The sequence below is a fragment of the Pan troglodytes genome, chromosome 20, assembly GCF_028858775.2.
Source record: "Pan troglodytes isolate AG18354 chromosome 20, NHGRI_mPanTro3-v2.0_pri, whole genome shotgun sequence".
Classification (NCBI taxonomy): domain Eukaryota; kingdom Metazoa; phylum Chordata; class Mammalia; order Primates; family Hominidae; genus Pan; species Pan troglodytes.
The window spans coordinates 19,042,384-19,060,041 of NC_072418.2; the positions used below are offsets into that span (position 1 = coordinate 19,042,384).

At 46.5% G+C, this 17,658-nt stretch overlaps 1 protein-coding gene across 13 annotated transcripts in view; it reads right to left on the bottom strand.

Annotated features, from left to right (window-relative positions):
* Nucleotides 1-17,658, bottom strand: part of EPS15L1 (epidermal growth factor receptor pathway substrate 15 like 1) — a 116,616-nt gene that overhangs the window by 30,803 nt on the left and 68,155 nt on the right. For all 13 annotated transcript variants that reach the window (XR_010153743.1, XR_010153742.1, XR_010153741.1 and 10 more), the window contains exons 16-20: nucleotides 16,373-16,537; nucleotides 9,391-9,514; nucleotides 7,997-8,047; nucleotides 6,409-6,545; nucleotides 267-327 (exon numbers count right to left, since the gene is read on the bottom strand). Coding sequence is in view for 10 of the 13 variants with exons in the window: in XM_063801310.1 (XP_063657380.1) it covers nucleotides 267-327; nucleotides 6,409-6,545; nucleotides 7,997-8,047; nucleotides 9,391-9,514; nucleotides 16,373-16,537 (538 nt within the window). In the remaining 3 variants the exon portion in view is untranslated. The remainder of the gene's footprint in view (nucleotides 1-266; nucleotides 328-6,408; nucleotides 6,546-7,996; nucleotides 8,048-9,390; nucleotides 9,515-16,372; nucleotides 16,538-17,658) is intronic.

Here is a 17,658-nt window from a genome sequence, read left to right on the forward strand (position 1 = left end):
TAAACAGTAGTTAATATCACTGGTGCTATTACTGAATTCCTACTGCCAAAATTCCTTTCCGGAAAGATGCCAGCGCGTGCCCAGGAAGGGGAGCAGCAGGGGGTGCTTGTTTTGGCCTAATGGGCTCAGGCCAGGATCTGGGTGCCACTGACTGATGACACAAACACAGAGGCCACGCTGGCTTTGGGAGTGAAAGTGTTAACTGCGGGGGAGCTCTGCTACTGCCCAAGGAATAGTCAGGAAGAAAAATAAGCCATGGGTCTCACCTGATCCTTTTGAGGAGACACTGGAGGATGAAAAGGGATCACTGGATTCAAAGGGGTCGAGCTAAGTGAAAGGAGAGAGGAAAGAGTAAAAAGCAGTTCGTTGGTTCCATCACCCATTCATTCAACCAGACCTTCCTGACGTCGATGTACAACATCCAGTGCTGAGCCAGAGGGAAAGTGGAATGATTAAAACTCAACCCAGGCAGAGTAAAATCCCAACAGATCAACCCTCCTGCAGATAGCACCTATCAACCTGGACGGAATACCCCCAAAATTACAAATACAAAAAGCAGTGGCCTGAAGGCTGGGAAGTGAACAAGGCAGGGAGAAGACTTTGGAGGAGAATTTGAATGTGGCAGAAGAACATAGCAGGAGGTTGAGTTTCCATTCCGCCAGCTACAGCAGGAGGGCACAGTGCGGGTGCCTAAGATTCTGGTAGAATCTGACCACCAGAGGATGGAGCCCAGAGACAACCACTCCCAGGGGAAAGGAAGGGGAATCGGGATGGAGGGGCAGAGATGCAAAGATGCAAGCCCTGAACTTCATGATCCACTCTCCCCCACGTCTCAGGCTGGCCTCTGCACACGCAAGCCTGGGGGGACTCGAGGCAGCCTGTAGCTGAGGCCACAAGAACTGAGCTGGGATTGGAGCTTCTGCCATCTGCTGGTGAGTGTCTGCAGTGCGAGTGGCACCAAGTTAACTGCCTGCTGAAACAAATCCATTCCTGCTCTTTGGAGAAAACAGACTACAGTCTCTACACAGAATGCTCACCATGTATCAGATACATTTCTAAACATATAAAGAACTGGAAAAATGTGACCAACTCTCACCGGAAAAGACAATCAGTGTAGCCAATCTCAAAATAACCCAGATGGTGGAACTCTGAGACAGGGACAACGTAAAACGGTGATTATAACTGTGCTGAATGAGGAAAAGGAAAATACACTTAAAATGAGTGAAAACACAGGTGACCTTAGAAGAGAAATAGAAAATATATGAAAGAAACAAATGAAAGTTCCGGAACTGAAAAAGTGTATCTACAATAAAAACTTCATCGCCGGGGTCAGTGGATCACCCAAGATCAGGAGTTCAAGACCAGCCTGGACAACATGGCAAAACCCTGTCTCTACTAAAAATACAAAAATTAGCCTGGCGGGCGAGGCACAGTAGCTCATGCCTGTAATCCCAGCACTTTGGGGGCCAAGGCAAGTGGATCACCTGAGGTCAGGAGTTTGAGACCAGCCTGGTCAATATGGTAAAACCCATTTCTACTAAAAATACAAAAAATTAGACGGGCGTGGTGGTGGATGCCTGTAATCCCAGCTACTTGGGAGGCCGAGGCAGAAGAATCACTTGAACCCAGGAGGCAGAGGTTGCAGTGAGCCGAGATTATGCCATTGCACTGCAGCCTGGACAACAAGAGTGAAACTCCGTTTCAAAAATAAATAAGCCAGGCTTGGTGGTGCATGCCTGTAATCCCAGCTACTCAGGAGGCTGAGGCAGAAGAATGGCTTGAACCCAGGAGGTGGAGGTTGCAGTGAGCTGAGATCATGCCACTGCACTCCAGCCTGGGCGAAAGAGCGAGACTCTGTCTCAAACAAACAAAAAAAACCCCACTTCATTAGGTTAGCTAAATAACCAAGAATAAAAGAAAGAGTAAGTGAAGTTGAAAACAGAGCAGTAGAAATTACTCAATCTGAAGAAAAAGGAGAAAAAAGAATGAAAAATAAATAAATAAATAGAGCCTCAGGAACCTGTGGGACAATAACAAAGGGTCTCATATCCATGTAACTGGAATCCCAGAAAGAGAGGGGAGAGAAAATGGGGCAGAAAAAACAAATTAGGAGAACTGACAGCTGAAAGCTTACCAAATTTGTTTTGTTGTTTTGAGATGGGAGTCTCACTCTGTCACCCAGGCTGGAGCGCAGTGGTGCAATCTCAGCTCACTGCAACCTCTGACTCCCAGGTTCAAGCGATTCTCCTGCCTCAGCCTCCCAAGTAGCTGGGATTACAAGTGTGCACCACCACGCCTGGCTAATTTTTGTATTAGTAGAGACGGGGTTTCACCATGTTGGCCAGGCTGGTCTCGAACTCCTGGCCTCAAGTGATCCGCCCACCTCAGCCTCCCAAAGTCCTGGGATTATAGGAATGAGCCACTGAACCGGCAATGAAAACTTATCAAATTTGTTGAAAAGCATAATTTACAGATTCAAGAAGCTGAGCAAAGCCTAAACAGTATAAACACCAATAAAACTACACTCAGAAACTTCAAAAACTACTGAAAACCAAAGATAAAGAGAGAATCTTGAAAGTAGCCAGAGAAAAACCACCTATTACATACAGGATAACAATGACCTGAAGAAATACTCCTCTCCACCGGGCACGGTGGCTCACGCCTGTAATCCCAGCACTTTGGGAGGCCAAGGCAGGCAGATCACGAGGTCAGAAGATCGAGACCATCCTGGCTAACATGGTCAAACCCCGTCTCTACTAAAAATACAAGAAATTAGCTGGGCATGGTGGCGGGCGCCTGTAGTCCCAACTACTCGAGAGGCTGAGGCAGGAGAATGGCGTGAACCCGGGAGGTGGAGCTTGCAGTGAGCTGAGATCACGCCACTGCACTCCAGCCTGGGCAACAGAGCAAACTCTGTCTCAAAACAAACAAACAAACAAACAAACAAAAACTCTTCTCATTAAGGACAATGGAGGCTGGAAGGCAGTGGAAAAACACACTAAACAAACAAACAAAACCCCAACAACCTACATCAAACACAATGTCCTTCAAGAATGACAACAGGCCCGGCACAGTGGCTCATGCCTGTAATTCTATCACTTTGGGAGGACGAGGCGGGCAGATCACTTGAGTTCAGTTCAGGAGGTCAAGACCAGCCTGGCCAACATGGTGAAACTCCGTCTGCATTAAAAATACAAAAATTAACCAGAAATCGCTTGAACCTGGGAGGCGGAGGTTGGAAAAAAAAAAGAAAAGAAAAGAATAATAGCTGGGTGAAGTGACTCAAGCCTGTGATCCCAGCACTTTGGAGGGGCTGAGGCAGGAGGATTGCTTGAGCCTAGGAGTTTGAGACCAGCCTGGCCAACATATGGAAATCCCATCTCTACAAAAAATAAAACAATAGCTGGGTGTGGAGGTACATGCCTGTGGTCCCAGCAACTTGGGAGGATGAGGTGGGAGAACTGCTTGAGCCCAGGAGGTTGAGGTTGCAGTAAGCCAAGATCACACCACTGCACTTCAGCCTGGGCAACAGAGTGAGACTCTGTTTCAAAACTAAAAATAAAAAAATGACAACACAGTCGACCTGAGCTATAAGAAGTGCTAAAGAAAGTTCTTTAGGCTGAAGGAAAATGATAATGGAGGGAAAACCAATCTTCAGTAACAAATGAAGAGTATCAGAAATGGTACATATTTGGGTAAAACTAAATGACTACTTTTTTCCTCTTTCTTTAAAATACCCGCAATGGATTAATACAAAAATTGTAACAGTCTTATGGAGTTTCTAATGTATTTAGATGTACGAAATTCACATGACGGCTATAACATAAGACATGCTGGCTGCAAGGGTGGGTGGACAAATGGACCTACATGGTTGCAAGTTTTCTACATTTTACATGAGATAATACAATACTAACCTCAAGTAGACTATGAAAAGTTAAAGCTGTACATGATATTTCCTAAAGCAACCTCTAAACAATCATTAAAAGAGGTATGATTAAAATAATAAAAGGCCAATAGACAGAATTCAAAAAAACATTCAAACAATTCAAAAGAAAGCAGGAAACAAAACATGGGATAAAAAGCAAGCAAATAATAAAATAGTAGACTTAAACCATATCAATAATTACATTAAATGTTAATGGACTAAACATTCCACTTACAAGGCAGGGACTTCTGACTGGATTTAAAAAAAAAAAGCAAGCCCCAACACTATGCTACTTACAAAAGACACCTATCAGTTTTAAAGATCCAGGTAAGTTGAAAGTAAATGGTTGAAAAATGATGTATCATGTAGTGAATAACATGAGGAGAATGAAGTGATTAAACAGACTTCAAGACAAAGAACATCACCAGAGATCAAATGGGAATCTTTTATAATGATAAAAAGGTTGTTGTGTCAGAAAGACACAACAATCATAAACACCTATGCACCTGACAAAGCTTCAAAATACACAAAGCAAAACTTGATCAAATTAAAGTGCAATATGAACAATTCCACAATCATAGGAGAATGTTTAACGCCTCTCTCTCAGACATTGGTAGGACTAAAAAACAAACAAACAATGAAGACACAGATAATCTGAACACTATGAGGAACCTCAACCTCACTGCCATTTGTAGAGCATTACACCCAACAACTAGATACACATTCTTCTCAAGTGTACATGGTTTGTTCACCAACATAGGCCATAAACAACAACCCTTGATTAATGTGAAGGTATTGAAAACATACAGAATATGTTCTCAAATAACAAATTTAATTAAAAATCAATAATAATAGTATTATAATATACCTAGGAGAAAAAGCCAAGTATCTAGAAATGAAACAACATACTTTTAAGTAATCCATAAGTGAACAGAATTCACAAGGGAAACTGGGAAATATCTCAAAACTGAATGGCAATGAAGAGATAAAGTATTCAAATATATGAAATACATGTAAAGCAGTGCTTAAGGGAAATATGTTGCTTTAAATTTATACAGATGCTCCTTGACTTACCATGGGGGTTACATCCTGATAAACCCATTGTAAGTTGAAAATATTTTACGTTGAAAATGTACGTAATATCCCAATAAACCCATCACAAAGCAAAAAATCAGAAGTCAAACCAATGTTAAGTCCAGACACTCCTTGACTTATGATGGCACTGCATCTCGATAAAACTATTGTGAAGTCAAAAAACTGTAAATTGAACCATCGTAAGTCAGGGACCGCCTGTACTAGAAAATGAAGTCTAAAATTAATGAATGAAGCTTGGATCTTAAGACGTTAGAAGAGCAAAGTAACCCCAAATAAATAGGAGTAAGGAAATGGAAAAAAATAGAAATAGAAAAGAGAAAATCAATGAAATAGAAAACAAGCAGTAGAGAAAAATGAAGCCAAAAGCTGGTTATGGGAAAGGTCAATGAAATTGGTAAACAGATCACCAATACCAGGAATGCCAGGGAAATTCTCACTACAGGTCTTAAGGACATTAAAAAGGGGCCAATAAGAAAATACTGCAAATGAGTCTTTGCCTTCAAGGAGCTTCAAGCGCTAAAGACCAAAAGGTCCACAGGGAGTGAGCGAGGTGGGCACCAGGGTAGCAGGAGCCCTGAGAAGGAGGGATGAGTGCCCGTCTCTGAGCAGGCCCCGGGCCTGGGTTGCAGCCTAGAAAACGGAAGAAGGCTATGAAGCACGCTCACTCCATCATGAAAATCCTCTGCTCCATCACCGAGGCTGCTTTTTTTTTTTTTTTTTGGTTTTGAAATCCAAGTTGACACCTATTTAACCCAATCTCTTGGGCATAATACGCAAAATACCCGGTGTCTGCCACGCCCGGGGATGGGAGTACAGGTATGCTGGAGTTGGAAACTGGAGGGTCAGAGTTGGCTGATGCTCTCAGGAGACACCAGGCAAGGCAGCCGGGCTGAGACGCCTGCACTTACTCCTGCCGTGACGGGAGCACCTACCAAACGTGACTCTAAGGTCCCCACCAGTGCTGTGTGTTACAAGGACCGTGCAGGGTGGCCGGGTCCATGCGAGCATGTGGTGCTTGTCTGATTTAGTCTTTTTTGGGAGATGAAGGGGCAGTGGGGGCAGATGACTAGAGTTGAGGGGTAGGAATGGGGATAGAGAAATAAGAACTATGGGTGACATCCTCCTTGCCCTGATGTGGGGCCACTGGACTGCTAACTGCACCTTGGGGCTCACAGGATGAGTCACTGCAGTGACTAGGCCAGTGAGCTCCCTCACTCAGCAGGAATGAAATCAGCCTGGGATACCAGCTCCCGGAGAACAGACACCATGGCCCACACTCGCAGGCACCACGTACACTCCACGAAGGGAAGGGGGCCTTCGGGAAGCGCCACCCTTACACACACACAGCAGGCACGCAGCTCTCCCGGGCAACGTCCCACCCCACTCACCTTCGAAGGTAAGGAAGGGTTTTTCGTGAATGGATCCGAGGTAAATGGGTCATTCTTTGTCTGTTTCTTGAAGAAGTCGTCAGTGGCAGAGCCACGGAATGGGTCACTTTCTTTGAAAGGATCCCCTCCAAATGGATCTAGACGGAAAAATGTCCCATAAGTAAACATTATACCGAGTGAAAGAACCCAGACATAAAAGAACACATCACAGAATGATGCCGTTTACATGAAATTCTAGAAAGGTAAGAACGCTAGTGACGGAAAACAGGATAGTGGTGGCCAGGGGACCCTGAGGAGAGGGTGGAGGGTGACAACAAAGGGGCCTCAGGAATGACAGAAGTGTTCTCAAATTGCACACAACCGTGCATATTTATTGAAACTCATCTTATTACATAGTAAAATGGGTGAATTTTGTTGTGTAAATTATACCACTCAATAAAACTGACTTTAAAAATAATAATATCCTGGCCAGGCACAGTGGCTCATGCCTGTAATCCCATCACTTTAGGAGGCTGAGATAGGAGGATCACTTGAGGCCAGGAGTTCAAGACCAGCATGGGCAACATAGAGAAAAATAAAATTAAAAATTAGCCAGGTGTGGTGGCACACGCCTGTAGTATCAGCTACTAAGGAGGCTGAGGCAGAAAGGCTGCTTGAGCCCAGGAGGTCAAGGCTGCAGTGAGCTATAATTGTGCCACTGCACTCCAGCCTGGGCAATAGAGTAAAACCCCATCTCTAAATAAATAAATAAAATATCCTGCAGGAGCTAGATATTATAATAATAATAATAATAAAAATAAACAACGCAGGTAAATCCATAGAGACAGAAAATAGGTTGGTGGGTGCCAGGGGTTGCGGGAGGGAATGGGGAGTGACTGCTGATTGGGATGGGGTCTCCTTTTGCGGGGATGAGAATGTTGTGGAACTAGATGAAGGTGATCATTGCACAACACTGTGAGTGTGCTCAATACCACTGAATTGGATGCTTTAAAACAGTGACTTTTATGTTACATAAATTTCACCTGAAAAAAAATAAATCGGTCGGGCATGGTGGCTCACGCCTGTCATTCCAGCACTTTGGGAGACCAAGGTGGGCAGATCACCTGAGCTCAAGAGTTTGAGACGAGCCTGGCCAACATGGTGAAACACTGTCTCTACTAAAAATACAAAAATTAGCTGGGCATGGTGGTGGGCACCTGTAGTTCTAGCTAATCGGGAGGCTGAGGCAGGAGAATCACTTCAACTCGGGAGGCGGGGGTTGCAGTGAGCCAAGATCACACCACTGCACTCCAGCCGGGGTGGCAGAGCAAGACTCCGTCTCAAAAAATAAAATAAATAAATAAATTAGCAAGCAATGTGATCCCACCACACTCCAGGGTGGGGTGTGGGCAGTGACTGGACCTGGGGAGGGGAGCCACCTCCAGAAGGGAACGGGACCGAGAATGGGTGCAACATGGATGGACGGCCGTCCTTCCCAGTTACATGGCTGCCATCCCCGGTGTATGTGGACACAAGTCCCACCACGTGCGACTTCTGAGCCAGGACTGGACACAGTCTAAAGACCGGTCTGGGAAACACTGAATTTTACCTGTTGAAGTTGTCTGCTGTTCTGCAAAGGGGTCATTCTGGAACGGGTCGCCTGGTTGGAAGAGGAGAGAAATGCTTATTAGCTCTAGGGCACAGGATGCGGGCCGGGCCCTTGGACACAGCCACCCACCTCCCAAGCCTTTCATTGCCTTCTACTCCTCCAGTGTAGGGAGAGAATGTTAGTTCCTTCTCTACTATCCACCTGCCCTCAAAACCTTGGCAAATCAAAGAGGGGGACCTGGAGGAGGCAGCTGTTTCTGGCTAGAATGTTTAAGATGAGAAGGAAGGTACTGCTGGCTGTCCCACACAGACTGGAGTTGGGGAAGACACAGAGTGGGCTAGAATCCACTCCTCTCTTCCCATGCTGGGTTTCCTTTATCCCATCTGCCTGCCACCTCCCTGGGTAAGAGGACACAGGACCCTGGGCTGTCCCTCACTTTATCACCGGCCCTGCAGCAATGAGGCGGCGGCACCCCTGGGCTTCAGGGGCTGCCAGATTCGCCTCTCAGACCCGGCAGGCTTCCAACCCAAGCTGAAGCTCAAGCTCCCGCTGCCCTCTCCCCACCTCAGTGTTTTTCTCAAAAATGTAGAGAGCCTTCCTCCTGGAAATACTGTTTTGCTCTGAAACATGGACAGAAACTTGGAAATCTTGTTTCTGGAATTCTTAGTTATTCTTGACTCAGGTGTGGCTCTGGACAGACTCCTAAAATTATCCAGACCTTAGGTTTATGTAGGAATCCATGGTTTTCCAGGTACTTTCATGATCATTACTAGCTCTGATTATTTTATCAACCCTGTGAGGTGAGCAAGGAGGAAATTTATTAACCTGCTGAGGGATTAGGAACCTGAAGTACTGAAGAGTTCAAGGGGGCTGGCCAAGCTGCCTTCAAATGTGGGTCTTGTGGTGAGCTTGGAACACTTCCCACTGTATCTCGATGCCTTGGCTCTCTGGTTAACAGGGTGAGATAAGAAGCTTAAAAGGCGTTCCTGCTGGGTGCGGTGCCTCACACCTGTAATCCCAGCACTTTGTGGGGCTGAGGCGGGTGGATTACCTGAGGTCAAGAGTTCGAGACCAGACTGGGCAACACAGTGAAACCCCGACTCTACTAAATATACAAAAATTAGCCAGGTGCGGTGATGGGCGCTGAGGCAGGAGAATTGCTTGAACCCAGGAGGCGGAGGTTGCAGTGAGCCGAGATTGCGCCACTGCATTCCAGCCTGGGTGACAGCGAGAGAGCGAGAGTTCGTCTCCAAAAAAAAAAAAAAAAAAAGGCATTCCTTTCCCCCTCCATTTCAGATAGTGGCATGTCCTTACTTTTCTAGTTGAAGAACCACTCTAAATTCGACATAAAACACACAGTCTTTCAATGAGAAAGTGGGTAGCAAGTGAGATACCTTTGAAGGGGTCAGCTCCTTTAAATGGGTCAGATTTGAAGGGGTCTTCTGTCTGGAAAGGATCCGGATGCAACTCTTGCGTGTTGTTGCTAAATAACAAGGCTTTATTTTTGAAAGGATCATCCTACAATTTTGTGAAGAAACAGGACAGGGATTTTATTATTTCTGAGTTAAAGCAAAGTACGGAATTCCATACTTAACTCACATTTCCACTTTGAGTAGCATGACCCTAAAAAGAATGATTTAGCCAGGAGTTCGAGGCTGGCCTGGGCAACATAGCAAAATCCCATCTCTATAAAAACAAAAATTTAAAAATGAGGCCAGGCATGGTGGCTCACGCCTGTAATCCCAGCACTTTGGGAGGCCAAAGCAGGTGGAGCACCTGAGGTCAGGAGTTCAAGACCAGCCTGGCCAACATGGTGAAAACCTGTCTCTACTAAAAATACAAAAAATTAGCTGGGTGTTGTGCCGGGCACCTGTAATCCCAGCTACTTGGGAGGCTGAGGCAGGAGAACTGCTTGAACCCAGGAGGTGGAGGTTGCAGTGAGCTGAGATTACGCCATTGCGCTCCAGCCTGGGCGATAGAGTGAGTGAGATTATATCTCAAAAAAAAAAAAAAAAATCAAGGTGTGGTGGTGTGTACCTATAATCCCAGCTACTTGGGAGGTTGACTCAGGAGATTGCCTGAACCCAGGAGGTGGAGGTTACAGTGAGCTATGATTGTGCCACTGCACTCCAGCCACAACAGTGCAAGACCCTGTATCTTTAAAAAAAAAAAATTAATTAAAGATCATTGAAGAAGTATGAACTTGAGTGAATAATAATGTTTAATACTGGTTCATTAGTTGTGACAAATGTACTATATATGATGTGACTAACAGGAGGAACTGGGTGTGGGATATAGAGGAACTATGCACTATCTTTGCAGTTTTTCTTTTTCTGAAACAGGGTCTCACTCTGTTGTCCAGGTTGGAGTGCAGTTGCACACTCATGGGTTACTCCAGCCTCGACCATCTGGGCTCAAGTGATCCTCCCACGTCGGTCTCCCGAGTAGCCAGGACTATAGGCGCGCACCACCAAGCCTGGCTAATTTTTATATTTTTTGTAGAAATGAAGTCTCTCACTATGTTGCCAGGGCTGGTTTTGAACTCCTGAGCTCAACTGATCCTCCCACCTCAGCCTCCCAAAGTACTGGGATTATAGGCATGAGCTACCGCACCTGACCTATCTTTGCAATTTTTTCATAAATCTAAAAACTATTCTAAAATAAAAGTTCATTAAAAAATCATTGAGTGGAAGCAACTCAAATGTCCATCGATGAATGAATGGATAAACAAAATGGAAAAACAAAATTTTTTTCTAAGTCAGAAAAAAATAATGAATTTGAAATGTCATCAAGAAAATTGTAACGAGCCACACAACAGAATCTGATTCAGCCTTCAAAAGGAAGCAAATTCTGACACATGCTCCAACATGGAAGAACCTTGAGGAGAGGCTGTTGAGTGAAATCACAGTCACGAAACAACGCACAAGGTATGATTCCACTTCTATGAGAACCCTAGAGTCATCACATTCACAGTGACGAAGTAGAACAGTGGCTGCCAGGGGCTGTGGGTGGGGGGATGGGGAGTGGGTATTTCATGGGGATGAAAACGTTCTAGAGCTGGGTTCCACAACAATGTGAATATACCTAACACTACTGAACTGTACACTTAAAGACAGTGAAGATGGTCAAGTTTATGTCTATTTTTCTTTCTTTCTTTTTTTTTTTCTGAGACAGAGTTTCACTCTTGTCATCCAGGCTGGAGTGCAGTGGCGCGATCTCGGCTCACTGCAACCTCCACCTCCCGGGTTCAAGTGATTCTCCTGCCTCAGCCTCCTGAGTAGCTGGGATTACAGGCGTGCGCCACCATGCCCAGCTATTTTTTGTATTTTTAGTAGAGATGGGGTTTCACCATGTTGGGCAGGCCAGTCTTGATCTCCTGACCTCAAGTAATCCACCTGCCTCGGCCTCCCAAAGTGCTGGGATTACAGGCGTGAGCCACCGTGCCCGGCTGTTTATGTCTATTTTACCTGAAAGTTAAACAATTTTTTTTAAATCACTGAGTCAGAAAAAAATAATAAACTTGGAAATGCCATGAAGAAAACTGTAAAGAGCCACTCAACAACAGCGGCACAGGCCTCATTTCAAAGGTGTGACCTTCCTCAATCATCCTTTTCTCGGTGAGTATGTACCTAGGTGGGCATTTGAGAAAATGGAGTTTTCATACCAAGAAACTTGCTGGTTGTTTCTGTCCTATGAGGAAATGAGTACTTATGCAGTTAGAATTACTAGAGCATACACAACGCTTTGCATTTTTTTTTAAAGTGTGTATTTCTAGAAACAAACAGGTTCATTTAAACGAGAAGAAAAAATATTTACTTTTGAAGAGCACATTTTTGTAATGGGAAGTAGTCTGAAAAGGGTGGGTTTGTCATATACATGGGAACAATACAGTTGGTTTAAATAAGGACTCTGTTTTAGTTAATAAAGACACACCCTCAGTGAAAACATGAATGTTTCACTGTGATATTAAAAAAACAGCACAACACCCTCATTGAATTTGGCAGATACACTGGTATTCCTGCGGAGGACTCACAAACCAGTCCAGTATTCCAACCGACCAAAACAAAATCATTAAAAAGCCGGGGCGTCCACGAAAATAGGGACAATGGTGTGGGGCAATGACATCAAAGGTCCAAAAGAAAGTTTCCTAGCAAGGCTGCCACCACCCTGGGGCAGCCAACTTAGGGGTGCAGGACAGTTATGAGAGGTACAGAGTTAAGACAAGCCACCGGTCTGGGCTGTGAATGAGTGTGAATCAGCATGAGTGCCGCTTCCTCAGCCCCCACTTCAGGAGAATGCACCCACATCCCTGCCATCTGATGAACAGGGAATGGTTTTTCTTACCTGGGAAAGAATAGCTGGAGCCTCCGACCACAGGGTTTTCCCAAGGTGGGGAAACCAAGCCGGGTTCTTAGACAAGTTAAGTACAGATGTCCACAAGCACTGCAGCTGGAGACAGTGCTGAGTGGACGTCAGGTGCTGACGACCACAAGACACACACGCCCAGCAAGCGTCTGATGGGGGTCTCGGATGCAGATCAAGATGGAGAAGTCCTACTCTAAAGAAGCCAGGAGGCCCACGTGGAAAATCTGCCTTTCACACTGCCCCATGGAAGGAGGAATATATTTGTTCCAGAAGAAAGAGAGGAATCATGACCTGGATAAAGCAGCGAGTTAAGAATGCCAGCTTGACCTCAGAATGAAAGCTTCTATTTAGTTTGTTTTTAAAGGTAGGATCTCACTACGTTGCCCGGGCTGGAGGGCAATGGCTATTCACAGGTGCAATCCCACTACTGAGCAGCATGGGAGTTTTGACCTGCTCCGCTTCTGACCAGGGCAGGTTTACCTCTCCTTAGGCGACTGGTGGTCCCCTGCTCCCAGAAGGTACCATACTGATGACTAACTTAGTGTAGACACCCAATCAGCATAGCACACTATAGCCCAGAACTCCCGGGCTCAAGGATCCTCCTGCTTCAGCCTCCCAAGTAGCTGGGACTACAGGCACTCGCCACCATGCCTGGCTCTATTTAGTTTTTAATTGGCATTTATTTATAAGGTTTTTTTTTCAGTGTTTTCAGTCGTCACTTGGAAGACTGCCAAATAACAGTAAACAATGGCAGAGAAGAGACTGAGGTTCTGGGAATGCTGGCTGCAAGCCCCCTGCACTGACAGTCAGGCCTGCAATCACTTTCTCAGGAGTCATTGGCCTGAAGCCACAATCACTCCTTCCCCTTCCAAGGGGAAGCCTGAGACCCCAGCAGGATTCAGGAGGTCAGGGTAACTAATAGTGGTTTTGATTCCATTGCACAGAATCAGAGTGGGAAACGAGATTTCCCTGTTACAAAGATACCATCAACTCTACCCCTTGCAGACCACCTACCAAGGAGAATAGACCCATCTGCCAACTTGGGGGACACGAGTACAGCAGACAAGGGCCAGGATGAATGACACGGCCCTTGGCAGAGATGTAATATCTTGAACAAGTTCAGCAACCAGTGCGAAGTTGTACCCTTCTTAGGAAATACACACGGCAACTCTGAAAGGGGGCTGAAGAAGCTTCTGTGACATTCCCGCCCTTTAGAGGAGTGCTGGGCAGCAGGGGTGTGCTGGGAATCAGTTCTCTCAGAAAAAAGGCTTGGTTTAGAGCTTCTGCCAATTCCTGTGGTGTAAACAGTCTCATTATGGTTGATTTCAAGTTTCCAAGCAACTAGCTCACAAGTTCCTCTTTTTTGCTTTTTGGGGTTTTTTTTTTTTTTTTTTTTTAGAGATTGAGTCTCGCTGTGTCACCCAGGCTGGAGTGCAGTGGCACGCAGCTGGCCTCAAGCAATCCTCCCACCTCAGCCTCCCAAAGGACTGGGATTACAGGTGTGAGCCACTGTGCCCGGCCAGTTCCTATTTAATAATAGGTTCTGGAAAGTCAATAAAAACTGGCTCCAGCATGCCACTAGGTCTGGATGTGACAGATCAATCAACCTTTCTTAATCTGTCCTCAGTAAGGCCTAAGTCTGGGATGATTTATTAGCTTCTCTCCACAAGTTGATTGGATGGTGAGCAAGAGGCCAATATTCTCATAATCAGATGAGAGACAAGAAATAAATATGGCTTTAAGAACCTGACTTTGGCAGGTGCGGTGGCTCACGCTTGTAATCCCAGCATTTGGGGAGGTCGAGGCGGGCAGATTGCCTGAGGTCAGGAGTTCAAGACGAGCCTGGGCAACACTGTGAAACCTCGTCTCTACTGAAAATACAAAAATTAGCTGGGCATGGTGGCACGTGCCTGTAATCTCTGCTACTCGGGAGGCTGAGGCAGGAGAATCACTTGGACCCGGGAGGCAGAGGTTGCAGTGAGCTGAGATCATGCCACTGCACTCCAGTCTGGGAGACAGAGTGAGACTCAGTCTCAAAAAAAAAAAAAAAAAAAAAAAAAACCCCTGACTTTTGAGATAAAGTCACGCTGCATGAGCTTCACATGGAATTTAGTAACCTGAGTAGAACTGTCCAAACATAGGAAGTTCCAGATGTACCACTGTGGATACGCTATTCTCAGGGACCTAAAACCCTCAACTTTGACCCACAAGGGAGAACTAAGACACCTCTCTCTCGGCTCTGAAGCAGTCTTGAAGTGTTCAGGAGTAAACAAAAATCTCTCTTCCAAGTATGTATTAAGAAATAGAAACAAGCCAGAAAAATGCTTTAAAAACTGTATTTGTACAACAGGATAAAAACAGTTTTTCTTTCGGATGCCAGTTGCAAGTTTCCACGTAACATATCTTATATCTACATTCCCAAAGTAATTGTGTCTCAGGTAACCTTTGCCCTGCCCAAAAGATGAACAAAAATAACCAGAAAGGTAAAAATCTGTCTTTGGAGTTGGGGGAATCACTGGCCACTTGCAAACTGCCACTTCACTGCCAACTTTTATCCAAGAAAACCGGTTTCTAAAAACCTGCAAAAGGGACGTTTAAGAGGAAGCTGTTCCCTGAACGAAGACTGAGCAGGACAAGCCAAAAGCGGTGCCAGGGGACAATGCCAGATGGGGAAAGTAGGAGCCAGGTTGTGAGGCGGAAACACACACGCCAAGAACAGCCAGGGAGCAAAGCGAGGAGTTCTGGCTTCTCGTAACTCATGAAGGATGAATGCTCATCGTTTAAATTTAGACAATAAAGCTGGTGATGACGGGCCCGGGGGCGGCTATGGAAACCACCTCATTACGAGTCCACGAGAAAAGAGAGTATGGGAGGAAAGAGGGAGGCGGTGCACCCAGCGGGGGCCAGACACAAGAGACAGATGAGCTCGCCAGCAGTGCCTTCCCAGCAGCCCAGGGGACGCGTGTGCTTCCCCATAAATCCTTGGGACTGAGGACTTGGCTGCTGAGAAAAGAAACACGTCAAGCATTGAACATAAAGAGGCAAGTGTGGTGTTTAGAGAGCACGAGCGCTCACTCTTATTCCAGGGAGGAAGAGGAATCCATGATGTACAGAGGCCCAGGAGCAGAAGGGCTCCAGGGATGAGCCCTGGGAGAGAGGGTGGCAGCACGGACAGAGCTGCTGGAGGCAGCAGAGCACCAAGGAAACATCCAGACCTGCGCGGCCCGGCCCGTCCGCTCCCGGAACAGCACCAAGACGAAATGGGAAACTGCATGTCCCCAGGTTCGAGGCTGCAGGGGCAGACTCTGGTGTGAACAGGGGGGATGTGACCACCTAAGGAAAAGGTCACACCTGTCTTGGTATCAGGGGCTCAAGAGCTCTCAAAAATGTAAGGGGCCGACAGTCCCCTGCCCCAGGCCTGATCACAACTCCAGGGTCATGAGGTCAGAGTAAAGTGCAGAGGTTTTTAAACATAACCAAAATTTCAGGAGAGGCCAATTCTTACTTGAAAGAGCAACACCCTGGGGCGCTGCTTGCCATTACTTCCTCATCTTTAGCAACACATTTGCTTTTCAAGGTGTTCCTTGTGGAAACACACATACACATAGACACATGCCCCTCAGATGTCCCCTGCCCCCTGATTAGTAGAATGTGGGGTTTCCACAATGAGCAGAAACTGATCCAATTTTGGTTAAGTTTGAGAAGCCCTCTGAATTTGGGTGGTTGGCCCAATGTAAATACTTCCGCAGAGATGGAGGGCATTCAAAACAGGTTCTGAAAGGATCCAGGCCTATCTTGGACTTTGTTCTGGAAGCCAGGATTCAGCATGGCCACCTGTGCCAGGCTGCGAGGCCTGGTGTGAATGCGCAAAGTGGCAGCAAAAACAACAGACAGCCGCCTGCGCTTGGCTGGAACCAACGTTGGCCATGAACAGATCTGGCAGGTGGGATGTTCTGCTGTCACACCAGGGGACCAGAGCCCCGTACTGTAATACGTTTATTCAACCTTTACCATGGCTCCAAAACTGCCTCTCTCTGCCAGGGAGACGCCTTCGCTCAGGTTGGCCAGGTCGGTCAGGCTGGCACCATGGGCTCCGTCGAGCACCTGGTCATACTGCTCCAGGCTCCTGTGGGCCTCCTGGCGGCTTTCATGCAGCTGGGAAAGTTTGCTCCTTGCCTGTGCAACAAAGACATCATCAGCATTAAGCAGGGTCAGGAAAACCTGTCAGAAAAGACCTTTTTTTTTAAGACACAGGGTCTCACTCTGTCACCCAGACTGGAATGTAGTGGAGTGATCATAGCTCACTGTAGCCTTGAGCTCCTGACCTCAGGAGCTCCTCCTGCCTCAGCCTCCTGAGTAGCTGGGACTATAGGCGTGTGTCACCACCTATATTTTTGGGCAACAAACCAAGACCCCATCTCTGCAAAAAATACAAAAAAAATTCTGTATTTTTTGTAGAGATGGGGCCTCACTATGTTGTCCAGTCTGGTCTTGAACTCCTGGCCTCAAGTGATCCTCTTGCCTCAGCCTCCTAAAGTGCTGGGATGACAGGTGTAAGGCACTGCACTGCGCAAAGCAACATATCTTTGCTCCTGACACCCAACTACAAACTCTAAGGGTTAGAAGAGAAAACACTGAAAGTAATCCTACAGATATTAACCATAAAGCACAAGAAAGGGCAGTAAATCTCTGAGCGGTCCATGCTTGCGATCAACTGTGGCCTATAAACTGGCTAATGGAGCACAGAGAGAGACCAGTTCAATTGGGAAAAGAAGTGTGCCTGGCCACTCCGACACAGGCGAGGGCCAGTGTCACAACCACTGTGTAGACTGGATGCCCAGGGCCAGGACAGAGGCCTTCAACTACTGCCCACAGGAGAGCAGGAAAGGGCAACGGCTGCAGGCCATGAGAAGCCAGCGCCCCCCCTGGACTGGGAAGAGGGTGGGGGCATCCCAGGCAGCTTAGAAAATGGGGGTCCTGCATGGCGCGATGCTCCAGGATGGCGCCTCCTGAACACACCAGTGGCTGTGGAGGATGACGTCTGTTCTCTTGCCCAAGGACAAAGAAGTCATCTCTCTGACTTTGTCCCTCTTGTTTGTGTGAGGACCAGGCTGGAAAGAACCCCAAGCTCTCTCCAAATGAGCCATTAATTAAGTGTTCCCACCCCACCCCGCCTACTCCCTGAAGATGCTGTGTGCTCAGGAAAGGAAAGTGAACTCCTCCAGGCCAATGCCAACAAACTCTGGAACATGCCCTGGGGAGTCCTTGGCCCTGCGCCTCCAGGCCAGCACCACAGC